This window comes from Suncus etruscus, chromosome 5 (genome assembly GCF_024139225.1).
Source record: "Suncus etruscus isolate mSunEtr1 chromosome 5, mSunEtr1.pri.cur, whole genome shotgun sequence".
Classification (NCBI taxonomy): domain Eukaryota; kingdom Metazoa; phylum Chordata; class Mammalia; order Eulipotyphla; family Soricidae; genus Suncus; species Suncus etruscus.
The window spans coordinates 27,547,363-27,568,674 of record NC_064852.1 but is presented as its reverse complement, the minus strand read 5'-3'; the positions used below and the strand labels follow the sequence as shown (position 1 = coordinate 27,568,674).

Below are 21,312 nucleotides of genomic sequence, written 5' to 3'. Positions count from 1 at the left end.
CTCAAAGGAGTCCGTTCTTATTTTAGCTAATATTGGAGGTTATTAAGGAAAGGAGCTAGGAACAAAGATAAAGAGCTTATTTTTATAAGATCCCTCTGCCTGCCAAAACAATTCAATAGGGGGAAAAACAATCTTTTCAATAAATAGTACTGAGAAAATTGGATGTTGCACATGCAAAAGAACAAAATTGGGGGGGGGTAGGCAGAGAGATAGTACAGATATGCTGGAATCACAGAAATATACTGATAGTAGTAACCATGAGCATAGCCAGAGCTCACTCCTGAGCACAGTCTCAGGAGTAGCCACTAAGCACCACTGGGTGTAGCTTTTCCCACCCCACCCCCCGAAAATGAAGTTGGATTTCTTTCACATAGTATATTCCCCAAATGTTCTATACCCTTAATATAACTTGGGGCTAGAGAGATAATACAGCTGGTAGGATGCATGCCTTGCACAAGGCTAACCTGGGTTTGATTCCCAGTATCCCATATAGTCCCCTGAGCCCTGCCAGGAGCTAATCCTAAGTGCAGACCCATTAGTAAGCCCTAAACACAGCATTGTGTGGCAATAAACAACATATAAAAACAAAACACTCTGACAATAAGATTAGGAATAAATCTTTGTTATATAAAGATTTCTGGTTAAATATTGAACATAATGGAGCATACTTAGGAGAAAGCCCTGAGTACCACTAGGGGGGGCCCAAAACAAAAAGTGGATACAAAAAGCACACAAACTAAAAGTGTAAGTTGGGAGGTTGGGGAGCAGGTAGGATGCTTGACTTTCATGCAGCTGACCCAGATTCCTCAACATCACATATGGTACCTAAGTGCCACCATGAATGGTTTTTGAGTGCAGAGCCAGAAATAAGCCCTGAGTTCAGCTAGGTATGGCCCAATCATCAAAACAAAAAGTAAACATGATGTATGTTGGATTCACCAGAATTTAACTTTTTTACTTTAACCTCATAATTTTACTAACGCTGGATAAAAATGTAAAAACTAAGTACCAAAAAACTTCTTGATTTGGGCCAGAGAGATAGCATGGCGGTAAGGCATTTGCCTTTCATGCAGAAGGTCCTTGCATCCCATATGGTCCCCTGAGCCGGCCAGGAGCGATCTCTGAGCGTGGAGCCAGGAGTAATCCCTGAGCGCTGCCAGGTGTGACCCCCCCCCAAAAAAAAACAAAAAAACAAACAAACAAAACCAAAACAAACCTTCTTGATTACAAATTAATAATTTTTATTACCTTCTATTTAAACAATTTGTAATTTTTACTTACCTGAGGGTCCACTAACCATCCATGGTACAAAGGAATATCGAGAAGGTCAAATACTATGCATTCTGGTGTATATTCAAATACTCGAACTCCAGTGAATTTTACATTTACATCCAAGCCTGTTTGAAGTTTGTGCAAAATTGCCATAGCATCACTCATATTCTAAAAGTAGAAAGGAGAAGAATATAGGTGAGGAAAATAAACAACAAAAATATAAATACAAGCACAGTTCTAATTTCCATTTATTCAATTTATTCATCCCATCAGCAATTTTTAAATACATATTATATAAAATTACACATATATCAGGTATAAATAGAAATTTGAAGGATATATTGGACTGGAGAGATAGCATGGAGGTAGGGCATTTGTTTTGCATGCAGAAGGACGGTGGTTTGAATCCCAGCATCCCATATGCCTGAGCCTGCCAGGAGTGAATTCTGAGCCTAGAGCTAGGAGTAACCCTTGAGCACCACCAAGTGTGACCCAAACAGACAAAAAAACCCAGACATACAAAACAAACAAACAAACAAACAAAAGCAGAAGTGGGGTTGGAGTGCTAGCACACAGGTAGGTTTGTCTTGTACACCAGATTCAGACCCAGATTCATACCTGCTAACCCAGATTCAATTCCTGGCATTCCATATAGTTCCTGGAGCCTGCCAGGAGTAATGCCTCAGTGTTGGTGGATGTGACCCAAACACACACACATACACATACACACACACAAAACCAGTAGAAGTTGGAAAAGAGACTTAAAATAAATACACACACACACACACACACACACAGTAGAAGTTGGAAGAAAGATTTAAAAATAAAACCACTGGGGCCGAAGAGATAGCATGGAGGTAAGACATTTGTCTTGCATGCAGAAGGATGGTGGTCCGAATCCCGGCATCCCATATGGTCCACCGAGCTTGCCAAGAGCAGCCCCTGAGCATTGCCATGTGTGACAAAACAAAGCAAAACAAAACAAAACAAAAGATAGTTACGGTTAAATTAAAAAAAAAATTTTTTTTTTTTGTTTTTGGGCCACACCCGGCGGTGCTCAAGGGTTACTCCTGGCTGTCTGCTCAGAAATAGCTCCTGGGGCCCGGAGAGAGAGCACAGCAGGTGTTTGCCTTGCAAGCAGCAGATCCATGACCTAAGGTGGTTGGTTCGAATCCCGGTGTCCCATATGGTCCCCCGCCTGCCAGGAGCTATTTCTGAGCAGACAGCCAGGAGTAACCCCTGAGTACCGCCGGGTGTGGCCCAAAAACCATAAAAATAAATAAATAAATAAAAATAAAAAAGAAATAGGGCCCGGAGAGATAGCACAGCGGTGTTTGCCTTGCAAGCAGCCAATCCAGGACCTAAGGTGGTTGGTTCGAATCCTGGTGTCCCATATGGTCCCCCATGCCTGCCAGGAGCTATTTCTGAGCAGCCAGGAGTAACCCCTGAGCACCGCCGGGTGTGGCCCAAAAACCAAAAAAAAAAAAAAGAAATAGCTCCTGGCAGGCACAGGGGACCATATGGGACACTGGGATTCGAACCAACCAACTTTGGTCCTGGATCGGCTGCTTGCAAGGCAAACGCCGCTGTGCTATTTCTCCAGGCCCAAATTAAAAAAAAATTTAACCATAATTTCTTGTTTAAGTTTATTTTGGGAGTTACACCTGATGGTATCTGGAATCATACCTGGGCCTTAGCACCATCTCCCTGGCTGCTGCTTTTTGATTTTTTTTTTATTGAACCACTGTGAGATACACTGAAACAAAGTTCATCACACTTGAGTTTCAGTTAAAAAATGTTCAAACATCCATCCCTTTACCAGTGCACATTTCCCATCACCAATGTCCTCAGCTTTCCTCTTCACACCCACCCTTTAGGTCTGCCACTATGGTAGACACTGTTTTTCTTTTAGAAACTGTGGTTTTCAGGGCCGGAGAAATAGCATGGAGGTGGGGCATTTGCCTTGCATGCAGAAGGATGGTGGTTCGAATCCCGGAATCCCATATGGTCTCCCGAGCCTGCCAGGAGGAGCGATTTCTGAGCATAGAGCCAGGAGAAACCCCTGAGTGCTGCCGGGTGTGACCCAAAAACCAAAAAAAAAAAAAAAGAAAAGAAACTGTAGTTTTCAATACTATTACTGAAAGGGTGTTATGTATAAAACGTTGTCTCCTTTCAGCACCCTATTCTTTTTTTTTTGTTTTTTTGTTTTTTGGGCCACACCTGGGGATGCTCAGGGGTTATTCCTGGTTCGAAGCTCAGAAATCGCTCCTGGCTCAGGGGCTGGGGCAGAACCCAGATCTGTTCTGGGGGCCGGGGATAGAACCCAGATCTGTCCTGGGTCAGCCGAGTACAAGGCAAACGCCCTACCACTGTGCTATTGCTCTGGTCCCAGTACCCTATTCATGCCCAGAGCGATCATTTTTGACTATCACTGTCATAATGGTCCGTTCTCTTTTCTAACTGCACTTACATTCCACCTCCCTTTTGCATTAAATGTCCTATCACGGACCAGTCTTCCTGGGTCTTATTTCTGGATATTATTATTATTATATTATTATCTCTGGATATTCTCGTGTGTTTTTTTTTTTTTTTTTTTATGTCCTGCTAATGAGTATGATCATTCTATGTCTGTCTCTCTCCCTCTGACTTATTTCACTAGCATGATGCCTTCCATATCCATCTATGTATGTTCTACTATATAGGTCAGGGGTCTCAAACTCGCGGGCCGTTTGCGGCCCTCCGTACAACATTTTGTGGCCCTGCCCTAGAGGAATCTTTTTTTGTTTTGTTTTGTTTTAGTTGTTTGGGTCACAACCAATGTTCAAGGCTTACTACTGACTTTGCACTCAAGGATCACCCCGACTTTCCCTCCTGTGACCCCCAGGTAAATTGAGTTTGAGACCCCTGATATAGATGTACTACAGTTTCTTTTTTTTTTTCTTTTTTGTTTTTTGGGCCACACCCGGCAGTGCTCAGGGATTACTCCTGGCTATCTGCTCAGAAATAGCTCCTGGCAGGCACAGGGGACCATATAGAACGCTGGGATTCGAACCAACCACTTTAGGTCCTGGATTGGCTGTTTGCAAGGTAAACACTGCACTATCTCTCCAGCCCCGTACCAGTTTCTTTACCCACTCATTTGTTCTTAGGCACTTAAGTTGTTCCCAGATTCTGAATATTGTGAATAGCACTGCAATAAATATTAGAGTGAAGATGCCTTTTCTGGATTGTGTTTTTGGAGACTGAGTGTATATTCCCAGGAGGAGTATTGCTGGATATGGGAGCTCAATTTCTAGTTTTCTGAGGAATGTCCACAGTGTTTTCCAAAAAGACTAGTTGACTTTTCCACCAGCAGTGAATGATAATTTCTTTCTCCCCACAATCACATCAGCACTGGTCATTTCTGTACTTTTTCATGTGTGCCAGTGCTGTGGTATGAGATGATATCTCATTACTGTTTTGATTTGCATTAGTGATAAGGAGCATTTTTTCCGTGTGCCTTTGACCATTTGCATTTTTTTCTTTGAGGATGTTGGATATTTTTTTCTTGTTAAATTATCAGTGCCTTATATTTTGGAGATAAGTTACTTATTACATGGGTACTGGGTAAATAATCTCCCTTTCCCTTTGTATCCTGGTCATCATTTCCTTTGAGGTGCGGAAGCTTCTTAGTTTAGTATAGTTTTATTTGTTTTCTCCCTAGATTCTTTTTCTTTTTTTACTTTATTTAAAGGAAATGCATCACATACTTGATAATCCATTTGTTTCCAAAATGGTAAAGACAAAGTTATTGAAAAAAAGAAAGAAAAAAGAAAAAGTACAGTAGCAAGCACATTTGTGTAAACTATTGTATCTCCAATGAAGTCATCAATGCAATGGCAGAAGTAAGCTCTTGTTAGCTGTCCATTCTTTTAAATTGGTGTGTTCCTGAACTTTGGTCAGATTAGTGTTCCTGAAGTGAATTGTAAAGGGGTGATGAGGTGGGGCCAACAGGATAATGGTGATTCTGGGTGATGAGGTAGCAAGCATGGCTTTGGCAGGGCTGAAGTTGGCCTGCCCTCTTCTTCTGAGATGGGCCAGCTTTCTGCTGTGTGGACTGGAGCAATGCCATGTTACATGACTTGGTTTTTCTCCCTAGATCTTTTTTTTTTGGGGGGGGGGCACACCCAGCATTGCTCCAGTTACTCCTGGCTCTGTGCTCAGAAATCGCTCCTGCCAGGCTTGAGGGACCATATGGGATGCTGGGGATTGAACCTGGATCTGTCCCGTGTCGGCCATGTACAAGGCAAATGCCCTACTGCTGTGCTATCTCTCCAGCCTCCTCTCCCTAGATTCTTTTTTTTCTTTTTCTTTAAAGGACTGGAAAGTACCCATGGGACTCGAACCACCAGAGGTGATTGGTTTCAAAGCAAAGCTTTGTGACAGCAAGTAACCGCTGAGCTAAGGTCAGGCCCTCCCTAGATTCTTAACTATACTTTCATTTATTTTTTCTTTTCGTGATACAAGGTTAAGTCTAATTTTATTTTATAGTGTTTTATGAACACACCTAACAATATTCTGCACTCAGGAAACACTCCTGGTGGCCTCAGGGGACTGTATGTCATGCTGGGGATGGAACCCAACACACTGTACTATCACTCAGGATTCTAACCCTAATTAAAAAAAAAGATAAGATGAAAAGACAGATTATGGTTCCAATTAACACTGAAATAATGTGGGAAAGGCAAAACCATAGAAACATTTAAAAGATTACTCGTTGCTTGGGGTTAAGAGGGAGGGATGTACAGGTAGAGCCCAGAGAATTTTTGAGGCATTTAAACTGTTCTGTGTAATACTATCATGGTAGACACATATTTGTCAAAATGCACAGAATGTATAAAAGCAAGAGTGTACCTTAATGTAAAAGATGGACTTTAGATGATAATTTTGTGTCAATTATAGGTTCACTAATAAACACATATTCTGGCAAAGAATGTTGATAGAGTTAGTATATGTTGGAATGAAAGAAAGTAAAATGGATAATATTGGAACTCTGCAGTTTTAATATTGGAACTCTGCAGTTTGGACACAATTTTATAAGGAGTTTTGTTTTTTTTTTTTTTTTTTTTTTTTTTGCTATCTGGGGCACACCCAGTGGCTTTCAGGAGTTACTCCTGGCTTGACACTCAGAGATCACTGCTAACAGGCTCAAGAACCATATGGGATACCTGGGATCAAACCTAGTTTGGCCGCAAGGCATTTTGCCAAGAAAATACCCTACCGGGGCCGGGCGGTGGCGCTCGAGGTAAGGTGCCTGCCTTACCTGCGCTAGCCTAGGAGACGGACCGCGGTTCGATCCCCCGGCATCCCATATGGTCCCCCAAGCCAGGAGCGACTTCTGAGCGCATAGCCAGGAGTAACCCCTGAGCGTCACCGGGTGTGGCCCAAAAACCAAAAAAAAAAAAAAGAAAATACCCTACCAACTGTGCTCCAGCCCCCTGATGAGAACTTTTTAAAAAGTTCACTGTTAAAATGACATTTAAGTGGCATGAGCTACATGTGCCTCAGTGGTAATGGAATTGCCTGGTATTGTCTTGCATGTAGGAGGTTTTGAGATCAATTCTTGACAGTGTCCCTCCAATAAATAATAAAGAATAATTAGTAAGTATCCTTAGTAAAATACTGAGTTTTAAGAATCTCTAGGTAGGGCCCGGAGAGATAGCACAGCGGCGTTTGCCTTGCAAGCAGCCGATCCAGGACCAAAGGTGGTTGGTTCGAATCCCAGTCTCCCATATGGTCCCCCATGCCTGCCAGGAGCTATTTCTGAGCAGACAGCCAGGAGTAACCCCTGAGCACCGCTGGGTGTGGCCCAAAACACCAAAAAAAAAAAAAAGAATCTCTAGGTAAAGATCATTTTTCTTTTTCCTTTTTTTGGTTGTTGGGCCACACCTGGCAGTGCTCAAGGGTTACTCTGGCTCTGTACTGAGGAATCGCTCCTGGCAGGCTCAGGAGACCATATGGGATGCTGGGGATCAAATCTGTATCAGCTGAGTGCAGGCAAAAGCCTTACCTACTGGGGCTCAGGCCCCCAGATCATTCATTTTTATTTTTTGCTTTAAATTAATAGCACAGGGCCCGGAGAGATAGCACAGCGGCGTTTGCCTTGCAAGCAGCCGATCCAGGACCAAAGATGGTTGGTTCGAATCCCGGTGTCCCATATGGTCCCCCGTGCCTGCCAGGAGCTATTTCTGAGCAGCCAGCCAGGAGTAACCCCTGAGCACTGCCTGGTGTGGCCCAAAAACCAAAAAAAAAAAAAAAAAAAAAAAGAATTAATAGCACAGCGGTAGGGTGTTTGCCCTGCCAACCCCTGACAGACCCTGGTTCTATTCCCAGCATCCCATATGGTCCCCCCGAGACTGCCAGGAGTGACTTCTGAGCATAGCGCCAGTAGTAATGCAAGTATCGCTGGTGTGACCTAAAAATAAAAACAAAACAAAAAATACTAATTTGGGCCACATTTGGCTTTGCTCAGAGCTTATTCCTGTCTCTGCACTCAGGAATCACTCTTGGTAGGAATTGGGATCAGAGTGCTGGGAATTGAAGTCTGGTCAGCTATGTGCAAGCTACATCTCATACCAAAATGTACTTATTCCAGCCCAAAAAGCATTCTTTTTCAAACAATTTTTTTTGTCTTGGGGGACATACCTGGTGATGCTTGGGGGCTACCTCTACTTCTGTATTCAGGGTCACTCATAGAGGTATTTAAGGGACCATATGGTGCCAGGAACTGAGTCATGGTTAGTCACATGCAAGGCAAGCACCTTAAGCCTTAAATCATCTCTCTAGTGCCAGAAATAAGCATTGTTTATGAAAACATACTAATGCAAAAAACTCTGTGTTTTTTTTTTGTTGTTTTGTTTGTTTTTGGGGCCACACCCGCTGACGCTCAGGGGTTACTCCTGGCTATGCGCTCAGAAGTCGCTCCTGGCTTGGGGGACCATATGGGACGCCAGGGGATCGAACCAAAGTCCTTCCTAGGCTAGTGCTGGCAAGGCAGAAACCCGCCCTCTAGCGCCACCACGCCGGCCCCTCACAAACTCTGAGATAAAAGTAAATTTAAGGGACTACAGAGATAAAACAGGGGTTAAGATGCTTGCCTTGAAAACAACAATTTTGGGCCAGAGAGATAGCATGAAGGTAGGGTGTTTGCCTTGCATGCAGAAGGATGGTGGTTTGAATCCTGGCATCCCACATCCCCTGAGCCTGCCAGGAGCAAACAACAATAACAAAACAATTTTGGGGCCAGAGCAGTGGCGCAAGTCGTAAGGCGTCTGTCTGCCTAGTGTGTGCTAGTTTAGTATGGACCGCTGTTAGATCCCTGGGTGTCCCATATGGTACCCCAAACCAGGAGCGATTTCTGAGTGCATAGCCAGGAGTAACCCCTGAGCGTCACCTCGTGTGGTCCAAAAATAAAACACAAAAACAACAACAACAACAAAAAAAAACCCAACCTTTTTTTTTTTTTTAATTTTTGGCAGCACTTGGATTATTCCTGGTTCTCAGAAATCGCTCCTGGCAGGCTTAGGGGATCATAAGGGATGCTGGAGATAGAACCTGGGTCAGATGGATGCATGCAAGGTAAATACCCTACCCATTGTGCTATTGCTCTGGCTTCAGTAATCCAGTTTTTTCTTTTGTTTTTTTTTTCTTTTATTTATTATATTTTTGTTTTGTTGCACTTTAGTCATCCATTTTTGATCCCCAGTACTATATTATATGATCCTCTGAGAACCATAGGAGTAATTCCTGAGCACTGAGAGAGGAGTAAAACCTAAATAGTGCTGGGTGTTGAACTCCCCAAAATTAAAAATAAAAATTTACGGGGCTGGAGAGATAGCATGGAGGTAAGGCATTTGCCTTTCATGCAAGAGGTCATCGGTTCGAATCCCAGCGTCCCATATGGTCCCCCGTGCCTGCCAGGAGCAATTTCTGAGCATGGAGCCAGGAGTAACCCCTGAGCACTGCTGGGTGTGACCCAAAAACCACAAAAAAAAAAAAAAAAAAAAAAAAAATTTAATCCTGTTTCCATGAAATAGCAAAGGATTCATAAAGCTAGACCAAAACTGATGGAGCAGTTGGAAATTAGATTAGATTTTGTCTAAAAGACAAATGTTGGTTCATATCTACTTGTTGGCCAAATTAAGGATTTGTTCATTCATCCACATCAGGTTGCTTTATAAATAGGTCACATGAGATATACTGAATAGTATTTGAAAACATTTTTGTCTAGTACCAGACTACAGTGAATACGGTGTTTACCTTGCATACAACTAATATAATTTGATCCTTGGAATATCCCACGTCAGCCCTGAAGCAAACAAACAAAAAACCAAACACACACAGACACACAGACACACACACCCTCCCTTTTCTAAATCCAAAGCAGCACACACACACACACACACACACACACACACACACACACACACACACACACACACACACACACCCTCCCTTTTCTAAAGCCAAAGCAATGATATATCTGAGAAAATAGTAACAAATGGTGAGCAATTTTAGGACTATATTTCTACTATTACTGAATTTTTCTTTTTTGGATTCTTGGGGCACACCTGGCAGTAATCAGGAGACTATTTGATGACAGAGACTAAATTCAGGACTCTTGCATGCAAAACCTATACTCGGCTCATTGAGCTATCTGATTTTTATCTTCTCTATTAAATTCTTGGTTGCCAATGACCCAATTTTGTTTAGGGGCATGATTTTAATAGTTCCTGGGCTTATGTTTACAGTACAACTTCTGGTAAATTACAATGCCTGGCAAATATGGAAGATTACATGTTCTGCATTTGTCCTTAAAGTTAGGCTTAAACATCTTAGCTCACAGAAAATTAAATAAAAAGAGAGTAACTAGTGCATCATGCCTGTGGAATTTTAAACATCAATTTAGACTTTATCATATCAGTTTGGTATATACTATTCTAAAAATTATTGTAACAGAAACATGAGACCTTATTACTGCTTTTTAGGGCTCTTTTAAATATAGGGTACTTTTCCTTTAAGAAATCCAACAGTTGTGAGACATAACTTAATAGACTGAGTGTGTGTGATGCATGTGGGAGGCACAGGTTCAGGCCTGGCATAACATAGGCCCCAGCACCAAGCTTTGACTAAATTTTGAGCTCTATCTGGCCCCGAGAAGAAATGTAAATAGTTGTTAGCGTTTGTTCCCACTTTAATACAAAACTTCATTGCCAATCATTCCCAAGAGTGTAAGATCAGTTTTCTTTGGGCAATTTCTACCCCTGAGGAGGGAGGTTGGTACTTGACTCTGTGCTCAGGTGCAACTGAGGTGTTTCACTGGTTCACTTAAGAAGGTAGATTTCTGGGAAAAAAGGGGACGGTGCTGATTTCTTTTCTGAAAAGGGAAGGGATGACAAATAACTTGGGGAATCTTGGATCCACATAATTCTGAGGCTGCTAATGCTGCTAACAATCACACTCACCAGGTTTTTTCAGTACTGCTTAAGAGAATGAAAGGTATTTGGGGGTAGATAGGGTTCATAATTCCTGACTTCAAGTTTCTGTATTAATGAATATAGCTCACTGATTTCAAGAAATGATATGCTTTTTGACAAATAAATGAAATAAATAGAAGCTTATAGATTTTAACTATTTACTATTTGTTTGGTTGGTTGGTTTTTGGGTCACACCCAGCAGTGCTCAGGGGTTACTCCTGGCTCTGCACTCAGAAATCACTCCTGGCAGGCACAGGTAACCATATGGGATGCCGGGATTCAAATCATGGTCCACCCTGGATCGGCTGTGTGCAAGGCAAACGCCCTACCGCTATGCTATCACTCTGGGTGCTTTACTGGTTGTGTATATTAAAAGTTAATATAAAATTTATTCTAATAAAATGATTTCTGTTGCTGAAAATAATAACTTTATAGGGCCCGGAGAGATAGCACAGCGGCGTTTGCCTTGCAAGCAGCCGATCCAGGACCAAAGGTGGTTGGTTCGAATCCCGGTGTCCCATATGGTCCCCCGTGCCTGCCAGGAGCTATTTCTGAGCAGACAGCCAGGAGTAACCCTTGAGCACTGCCGGGTGTGGCCCAAAACCCCCCCCCCCAAAAAAATAATAATAACTTTATAACAAATTCTACAGACCAAAATAACAGCATACTAATTTGGTTTTAATTATCTTGCTGATACAGATTACAATAGTTGGCATTTAGATCCTATTAAGGACCATATTATTTGAACTTTTGAATCCAATAATTTTGTAATGCTGAAATCTTGCCAATTTGAAAAAGAGGTTGCTTGAAAGTAGAGACTAGAGCACATAGAGGGTAGGGCATGCAAGCTGACTCAGGTTTGATCTCTAGCATATGATTCCTGCACTGCCAGGAATATATATTTTTTTCTTTCCTTTTTTTTTTTTTTGGTTTTTGGGTCACACCCGGCGTTGCTCAGGGGTTACTCCTGGCAGGCACAGGGGACCATATGGGACGCCGGGATTCGAACCAAGCACCTTTGGTCCTGGATCGGCTGCTTGCAAGGCAAACACCGCTGTGCTATCTCTCCAGGCCCTCTTTTCTTTTCTTCCTTCTTTCCCTCCCTCCCTTCCTCCCTCCCTCCCTCGACCTCCCTTTTCTTTTTTTTTGGATTTGGCTGGTGGTGCTCAGGGATTACTCCTGGCTCTGCACTCAAAAATAACTCCTGGCAGGGGACTGGAGTGATAGCATAGCAGTAGGGCATTTACCTTTCATACAACTGACCTGGAATGGACCTGGGCTTGATACCCACATCCCATATGGTCCCCCGAGCCAGCCTGGAGCAATTTCTCAGTGCAGAGCCAGGAGTAATCCTTGAGTACCACCAGCTGTGGCCCAAAGAAAACAAAACAAAAAAAAAGATGGGGCCAGAGAGATATCATGGAGGTAAGGCGTTTGCCCTGCATCCAGGACAGTGGTTCAAATCTGGCATCCCATATGGTTCCCAGTGTCTGCCAGGGGCGATTTCTGAGCCTAGAGCTAGGAGTGACCCCAGAGCACTGCCGGGTGTGACCAAAACAAAACAAAACAAGACCAAAAAAAAAAAAAAAGAAAGAATTCCTGGAAAGCTTAGGGGACAATAGAAGATGCCAGGGATCAAATCTGGGTTTGCTGCCTGTACCCATTGTGTTATCACTGGGCTCTGTGGGAATAATTTCTGAGTACAGATCCAGAAGTAACTCCCGAGTACTGCTGAGAACAGCCAAAACAAAACAAAACAAACAAAAAAATCATAAAATTTTGTTACTGTTTGCCTTAAATGTCAAACAAAAAAGAACACAAAAGAAAAAGAAGCCTTAGGGGCCCGGAGAGATAGCACAGCCCCGTTTGCCTTGCAAGCAGCCAATCCAGGACCAAAGGTGTCCCATACGGTCTCCCATGCCTGCCAGGAGCTATTTCTGAGCAGACAGCCAGGAGTAACCCCTGAGCAACGCTGGGTGTGGCCCCCCCCCCCAAAAAAAAGAAATTGAAGTCTTACTTGCTTTTAACTAGCTCTGAAAACATTGACCTTACTATCTCCCCCTATAATACAGAATAAAATCTAAAGAAATGTTAGGAAAATGGACACATTAAAGCTATGTAACAGCAGATTCTATTCTGACCTATCTCAGACATTATTTGCTAATGTTCATCTAAATATAATTTAGTTGTAAAATAAAAGCAAAATGAGAGACATGAAGGGAGGACAAATTTGACTCGAAAGTCAAATTTTCAATCCTGTGAGCTAAAAATGCTCTTTTACATTTTAAATGCTTATAAAAAAGAAAACAAAGAATATGCCTGCAAAGCTACCAACAGAGACCAATAGATACATAAGTTAAACACTAATATAACAAACATTGTGTCTATTACCTGCTCATAGTTTAAACGTTGAAGTTCTGAAATTTCTTTTGGCTTTGCTTCAAGCATGTAGTCTCCTGTAAAAATAAATTGTGAAATCACCTTTTAAAACCATTTTTTTTCTGATTAAAATAGTAAAATAGGGGCCAGAGAAATAGCATGGAGGTAGGGCATTTGCCTTGCATGTAAAGGACGGTGGTTTGAATCCTGGCATCCCATATGGTCCCCCGAGCCTGCCAGGAGCGATTTCTGAGCATAGAGCCAGGAGTAACCCCAGAGCACTGCTGGGTGTGGGCCAAAAAACAAACAAACAAACAAAAAATAGTAAAATAAGTGATATATAAAACTGAGAGCCTAAGAGGTGGAGCGATAGCACAGCAAATAAGGCATTTGTCTTGCACGCTGTCAAGATGGGTTCCATCAGGGCCCGGAGAGATATAGCACAGCGGTGTTTGCCTTGCAAGCAGCCAATCCAGAACCTAAGGTGGTTGGTTTGAATCCCGGTGTTCCATATGGTCCCCAGTGCCTGCCAGGAGCTATTTCTGAGCAGACAGCCAGGAGTAACCCCTGAGCACCGCTGGGTATGGCCCAAAAACCAAAAAAAAAAAAAAAAAAAAAAAAAGATGGATTCCATCCCCAGCATCCCATATTGTCCCGAGCCTGCCAGGCGTGTTTTCAGAACTCAGAGTCAGGACAGGAGTAACCCTGAACCCTGCTGGGTGTGGCCCCAAAGCAAAAACAAAACAGGGGCCGGAGAGATAGCATGGAGGCGGTGTTTGCTTGCATGCAGGACAGTGGTTTGAAATCCCAGCATCCCATATGGTCCCCTGAGCCTGCCAGGAGCTATTTCTGAGCATGGAGCCAAGAGTGACCGCTGAGTACTCTAGGTGTGACCCAAAATTAAAAAATAAAAACAAACAAAAAAAAAAAACTCACAAAAACAAACCACAAAAACAAACAAAAAAATGAAACAAACGAAAAACCCTGATAGACTAATTCTATTCAGAGAAAATGAATGTTAATTGTTTTCTATAGATTCAAATAATTTCTTCAATGGTTTTGGATTTTCTCTTTCTTCTACTTCCCAATATACTTTCCATGTGCCTTCAAATAAAACTAAAAAGGTTGTACTGGGGCCTCTCTTGCACCACATATTCCCTCTCAATCTCTGACAGGAGTGACCTGAGAACAGAGCATGGAGAAAGCTCTGTGTGTGCCTCCACCCCCCAGAAAACTGTATCAAGTTTAATCACTATCATAAATATGACTTATTGTAACTAATCTAAAATGTGTTATCAATCTTCAAATTTTTACTTTTTTTTTTTTTTGGTTCACACCCAGCAGTGCTCAAGGGTTACTCCTGGCTCTGTGCTCAGAAATTGTCCCAGGCAGGCTCGGGGTACCATATGGGATGTAGAAATTGAACCACCATCAGTTCTGGAAAGCCCTACTGCTATGCTATCTCTCCGATCCCAAATTTTTACAATTTTTTTGTTTTTGGGCCATACCCGGTGACGCTCAGGAGTTACTCCTGGCTATGTGCTCAGAAATCACTCCTAGCTTGGGGGCGCCATATGGGATGCTGGGAATCGTAATTGCAAGGCAGAGACGCCTTACTTCCACTAGCGCCATCACTCTGGCTCCTACAATTTTAAACAAAAAATATTCTTGCATTAAAAAGTTGATGTGGGGCCCGGAGAGATAGCACAGCGGTGTTTGCCTTGCAAGCAGCCGATCCAGGACCTAAGGTGGTTGGTTCGAATCCCGGTGTCCCATATGGTCCCCTGTACCTGCCAGGACCTATTTCTGAGCAGACAGCCAGGAGTAACCCCTGAGCACCGCTGGGTGTGGCCCCAAAACAAAAACAAACAAACAAACAAAAAAAGTTGATGTGGGACTGGAGAGATAGCATAGAGGTAAGGCGTTTGCCTTGCATGCCGAAGGACGGTGGTTTAAATCCCGGCATCCCATATGGTCCCCTCAGCCTGCCAGGAGCGATTTCTGAGCATAGAGACAGGAGTAACCCCTGAGCGTTGCAGGGTGTGACCCAAAAACCAAAAACCATAAAAAAAAAAGTTTATGTCTTGGGCTGGAGAGAGAGCACAGTTAGGGCATTTGCCTTACACAGCCAATCCAGGAAAAGGGTGGTTTCGAATCCAAGCATCCATTATGGTTCCCAGGGCCTGCTAGGGGCAATTTCTGAGTGCAGTGCCAGGAGTAAACCCTGAGCGGCAGCTGGGTGTGACCCAAAAACAAAAAAGCTGATATCTTAATCTGTGTATTTGTTGTTGCTGCAGTGTTCTCATTGAACTCAGTGACATATGCAGATAAATACAAGACAGGAGGAGTTCTACCACTGAGCTAGATGCTGAGGTCCATTACAAATGTGTTATTTTTATAGTTATCACTATAGGCTCTAGGTCATACCCAGCAGTGCTACAAGGAGGCTACTCTTGGCTTTTAGTGGTGCTCAGGGGACCCTGCATTACCAGTGGTGGAACCAGGGGGTTCTCTATGCAAATCCTGTGCTCTGGCCCTTGAGCAACATCCTCAGTTGCTATTAGTATATGTTATACTAATACAGCATATATGCTATGCTATTAGTATATATATTTATTATTTTTGTTTGGTTTTTTGGGGGGTCACATCCAGCAGAGCTCAAGGTTTGCTCCTGGCAGGCTCAGGCGACCATATGGGATGCCAGGATTTGAACCACTGACCTTCTGCATGCAAGGCAAACACTTTACCTCCATGCTATCTCTCCGGCCCTGAAATTTTTTTTTTGGTTTGCTATTAGAATATTTTAAATTAGCATTTAAATATCTAAAATTCTAATAAGAAATGCCTTTATCTCAAAGGTTGGAGAACTCCAAAGTATTCATTTGATTTTGTTTTTTGTTTTTTTGGGCCATACTGGTGATGCTCAGGGATTACTCCTGGCTATACACTCAGAAATTGGCCCTGGCTTGGGGGACAATATGAGGCCCCAAGGGATGGAATCGTGGTCCCAACTAGGCTAGAGTGCTTGTGGTAAGCTTCAAATTGTGAGCTGGCCCTTCCAGCCCTTAACTCTATTGTCTCTAGTAATGTCTTTAATTTTTCTTAAAACTACTCTTTTTTTTTTTGGTTTTTGGTTTTTGGGCCACACCCGGTGTTGCTCAGGGGTTACTCCTGGCTGTCTGCTCAGAAATAGCTCCTGGCAGGCACGGGGGACCATATGGGACACCGGGATTTGAACCAACCACCTTTGGTCCTGGATCGGCTGCTTGCAAGGCAAATGCCGCTGTGCTATCTCTCCGGGCCCAAAACTACTCTTAAAATTAGGGGCCGGGCGGTGGCGCTAGAGGTAAGGTGCCTGCCTTGCCTGCGCTAGCCTTGGATGGACTGCGGTTCGATCCCCCGGTTTCCCACATGGTCCCCCAAGCCAGGAGCGACTTCTGAGCGCATATCCAGGAGTAACCCCTGACCATCACCGGGTGTGGCCCAAAAACCAAAAAAAAAAATTAGAGTGAGACTATTCTGTTTCTATCTCTTTCTCTCTTACTTATTTCACTCAGCATAATAGATTCCATTTACATCCATGTATAGGAAAATTTCATGATTTCAGGCTGGACTAGATGGCATTCCCACCAGCAATAAAAACAAAACAAAACAAAAGTGCTATTTTTCAAGGCCAAATATTTTGCCCTACCACTGTGCTATCTCTCTGGCCCCCGAAAACCTTTTCAGTAGTTCTCTCAGGCCCTCTTTTACTAAGGAGCATTTGTAAAACATTGGGGCCTGGAGAGATAGCACAGCGACGTTTGCCTTGCAAGCAGCCAATCCAGGACCAAAGATGGTTGGTTTGAATCCGGTGTCCCATATGGTCCCCCGTGCCTGCCAGGAGCTATTTCTGAACAGACAGCCAGGAGTAACCCCTGAGCACCGCCGGGTGTGCCCAAAAACAAAAACAAAAACAAAAACATGGACATACTGGTTTCCTTAGAGTGTTAGTTACATTGGCAATGGTATTTTGGTCTGTTGAACTTTGGGTCAAGCAGTGCAGCAGGCAGCCTGGGTCAGCTGAAACTTGGGTTAGGATTTGTTTGTTTATTTGGTTGGGCCACACCCGGTGACGGTTACTGCTGGCTCTATGCTCAGATATTGCTCCTGGCTCGGGGGACCATATGGGACACCAGGGAATAGAAATGAGGTCCATCCTAGGTCAGCTGCATGCAAGGCAAACACCCTACTGTTTGCTGTCTCTCCGGCCCCAGAATATATTTATTGAGTCTATTAAGTATTTAATAATGAGTTAAGGGACCGGCGAAGTGGCGCTAGAGGTAATGTGTCTGCCTTGCAAGCGCTAGCCAAGGAAGGACCATGGTTCGATCCCCCGGGGTCCCATATGGTCCCCCCAAGGCAAGGGCAATTTCTGAGTGCTTAGCCAGGAGAAACCCCTGAGCATCAAATGGGTGTGGCTCAAAAAAAAAAAAAAAGAAAAAGAAAAAAAGAAATTTGGGCTGGAGAAACAAAACAGGAAGTAAGGGATTGCCTTGCAAACATAATCAGTTTCATCCCCAACACCATATATGGTCCTGAGCCTCAATAGGAGCTTAGTTATTAGACCTAGTATTTCCTAGCCTATCTTGTTCTTTCCTTTATGCTAACGCCCTCCATAAAGCAAAGGGAATTTTTGGTTCTCTCATAATTTTAATAGCAACAGATTTCCAGATTAAAACTTAATCCTCTCTTGGGGCCAAAGTGATAGCACTAGCAGCAAGCATTTGCCTTGCACGTGGTTGACCCAAGACGGACCTGGATTCGAATCCCAGCGTCCCATAAGATCCCCCGAGCCAGGAGCAATTTCTGAGCACATAGCCAAGAGTAACCCCTGAGCGTCATCGGGTGCAGTCCCAAAACCAAACCAAACCAAACCAAACCCTTAATACTCTTTTTAACCTTTGCCAACCAAAATTCCCATTTCCCTGTAATTTCTCAACAGGATGTTAGGTAAGTAATAGTAGTTTTTCTTTTCTTGGGGAAGCGGGCCACACTCGGAGAAGCTCAGGAGTCACACTTGGTGCTAAGGGGACTATATGCAGTGCTGAGATTCAAATCATTGTTGCAGCTGAAGCCACAGCACATGCAAGACAAGTGCCTTTACTGCAGTTTTATAATATTTCTACTCATGCTTAGTCATTAAAACAAAAGTATCTTCTGGTTCTTGAGCTGGAGCATTAGCACAATGGGGAGGGCATTTACCCTGCACGCGCAACCCAGGTTCAATCCCAGGCATCCCATATGGTCCCCTGAGCTGCCAAGAAAAATTTCTGAGCTCAGAGCCAGGAGTAAATCCTGAGTGCCACTGGGTATGTGCCTCCCCCCCTCCCCAAGTATCTGGTTCTTCCAGAATATTGGGTAGTAATCTCAAGAGGAGAAAAGTGAAAAATTGAAATAGTTATCAAATTGAATAATTCATTCTGGAAGACTAGTAGTGAATGAAGTTTACTTTGCAGAGACTGTGTCTTGAGAATTTTTTTTTTGTTTTTTTTTGGGGGGGAGGGGGCCACACCGGTGACACTCAGGGGTTACTCCTGGCTATGTGCTCCTGGCTTGGGGGACCATATGGGACGCAGGGGGATCGAACTGTGGTCCGTCCTAGGCTAACACTGGCCTCTATTTGCTGCATTTCTAAGGATTTCTAAGCCTCCCTACCTATCCCAGAACTAGATACCTCCTCATTACCTTCTCTTTCCTCATTCAAATTATTCTGGAATAGCATTCACAAATATATCAGGAAAGGAGCAGAGAGAAAAAAGTTTCAAGTTTTATATGCAGCACTATACAGCTACATTGAATGCAATTTAATTCTTTCTGCAGACATATTCCAGATAATATATTCTTATATTTGAATGTCTTTTTTTGTTTGTTTGTTGATTTTGTTTTGGTGTCACACCCAGTGATGTGCAGGGCTTACTCTTGTCTCTGAGCCCTCCTGTAGTGCTCAGGGACTATATATAGTGCTGGGGTTTGAACCCAGATGATTTATATGCAAAGTAAGTGCATTAACCCTTGAACTATTTGAAGCTACTTCAATATCTTTTAGAGGTTAACTTATACTTATTTTATAGGATGTAAATATTACGCATCTATGCATTACACATATATGCATGTGATATATATATGTAAATATATTTTATCAGATTTATATTTCAGGTAAGCACTCTCTATATATTTACTCCATATGCATTTATGCATGTATTTACTCTATTTTATTCTAGGACTTGTTTTCTCTAAAATATACCTATACTCACACAATACATAAAATTCTAAGTCAATTTGACCCTTGAGACAATCATGCTATGGTTGAGGCAAACAAAATGCCCACTACTTGGGGCCGGAGAGATAGCATGGAGGTAAGGCATTTGTCTCGCATGCAGAAGGACAGTGGTTTGAATCCTGGCATCCCATATGGTCCCCTGAGCCTGCCAGGAGTGATTTCTGAGCGTAGAGCAGGAGTAACCCTGAGTGCTGCTGGGTGTGACCCCCCAAAAAAAATGTCCACTACCTGGTTTTTCTTAAAGTTCAATGATACAAAAAATAAGTATATAGGGGACTGTAAAGATATAAAAATTCACATGATGTGAAAATTACTATATCAAAATCACTTTTGAGTGGCAGAGAGGAGGGATACAGTTTTGAGTACATTATTAGTCTTTCAGCAATCTTTAAATCACTTTAGAAAAACAGGTGAAGACATATTATTCAACCTCTCTGAGTTTTTGTTTCCTCATTTGTAAAAGAAATATTATAATCTGTAATGCTTTGATTTCTGTTCAATGCCATCCTTTTGTACAATTAATATCTCCACTCTTAAACCCTCTGACTCTGGCACCATATCTACATGATTCAATTAAAGAGACTATTAATAGCAAAAGAGTTCATTTTGCTTCTGAAGGTTGACAAAGGCCAGCATAATAGAAATAAAAACCAGCAGAAGATGAGGTAAATGGCATCAACTAATGACAGCAAAGTGGAGAGACAACACAGTCTAGATTAACACTAAAAGAAGTACAATGCAAGCTACCACTTGCAAGTATGACTTAAAGTTTATGCTTCAACTTGATAACTTCAAATAAAGTAGAGATCATTTTTTGAGATCATTTTTAAACAGTAAAAAGAAGTGAACTTTAACAACTTATTTAACCTAGTATATTACTATTTCAACATGTAACCAATATAAAATATTACTGAAACTTTAATTTTTTACTGTCTTTGATACAATGTATATTTTATACTTATAGACATATCAAATCACACTAGCAATATTTCAAAAGCTAAATAGTCACGTATGGTAAGCTGTTACTAGTAAATACTATAGACGTAAGAGTCAGAGCGATAGTATAGATTCTAGGGAGCCTGCCCTTAGGTGGCCAATCTGGATTGGATCCTTGGCAACTTCTTACGTTTCTTTCCCCTGCATACTTCAAGGAATGACACCTGAGTGCAGGGCCAGAAACAGGCCCTGAACAAGGTCAGGTGTGTCTCCCCTCCACCACAAAAAAAACATAATAAGGAAGAAAAAAAAGGGGGCTGGAGTGATAGCTCAGCGTTAGGGCATATGCCTTGCATGAGGCTGACCCAGGACGAACCTGGGTTCCATCCCCGACATCCCATATCGTCCCCCAAGTCAGGAGTAAATTCTGAGTGCCTAGCCAGGAGTAACCCCTGAGCATCACCAGGTGTGACCCAAAAACCAAAAAAAAAAAGGGGGGGGAGGGAAGGAGAGAAGGAAGGGAGGGAGGAGGGAGGGAGGGAAGGAGGGAGGGAGGGAGGGAGGGAGGGAGGGAGGGAGGGAGGGAGGGGAGGAAGGAAGGAAGGAAGGAAGGAAGGAAGGAAGGAAGGAAGGAAGGAAGGAAGGAAGGAAGGAAGGAAGGAAGGAAGGAAGGAAGGAAGGAAACAATAGCAACAAAGTTGTAGAATTGAGTGATTGTGATAATCTGAGAACAATAACAACGAAGTAAACAGACAAGTAGCTGTATATGGAAAAGATGGTTAGAAAACTGGGCTTAGGGCCCGGAGAGATAGCACAGCAGCATTTGCCTTGCAAGCAGCTGATCCAGGACCAAAGGTGGTTGGTTCGAATCCCGGTGTCCCATATGGT

General features: G+C 42.8%; 1 protein-coding gene across 1 annotated transcript in view; it reads right to left on the bottom strand.

Moving 5' to 3' along the window:
• MINDY2 (MINDY lysine 48 deubiquitinase 2) overlaps positions 1-21,312 on the bottom strand; it is an 80,940-nt gene that overhangs the window by 28,418 nt on the left and 31,210 nt on the right. The window contains exons 4-5 of the mRNA XM_049772842.1: positions 13,179-13,243; positions 1,282-1,440 (exon numbers count right to left, since the gene is read on the bottom strand). Coding sequence (XP_049628799.1) covers positions 1,282-1,440; positions 13,179-13,243 — 224 coding nt within the window. The remainder of the gene's footprint in view (positions 1-1,281; positions 1,441-13,178; positions 13,244-21,312) is intronic.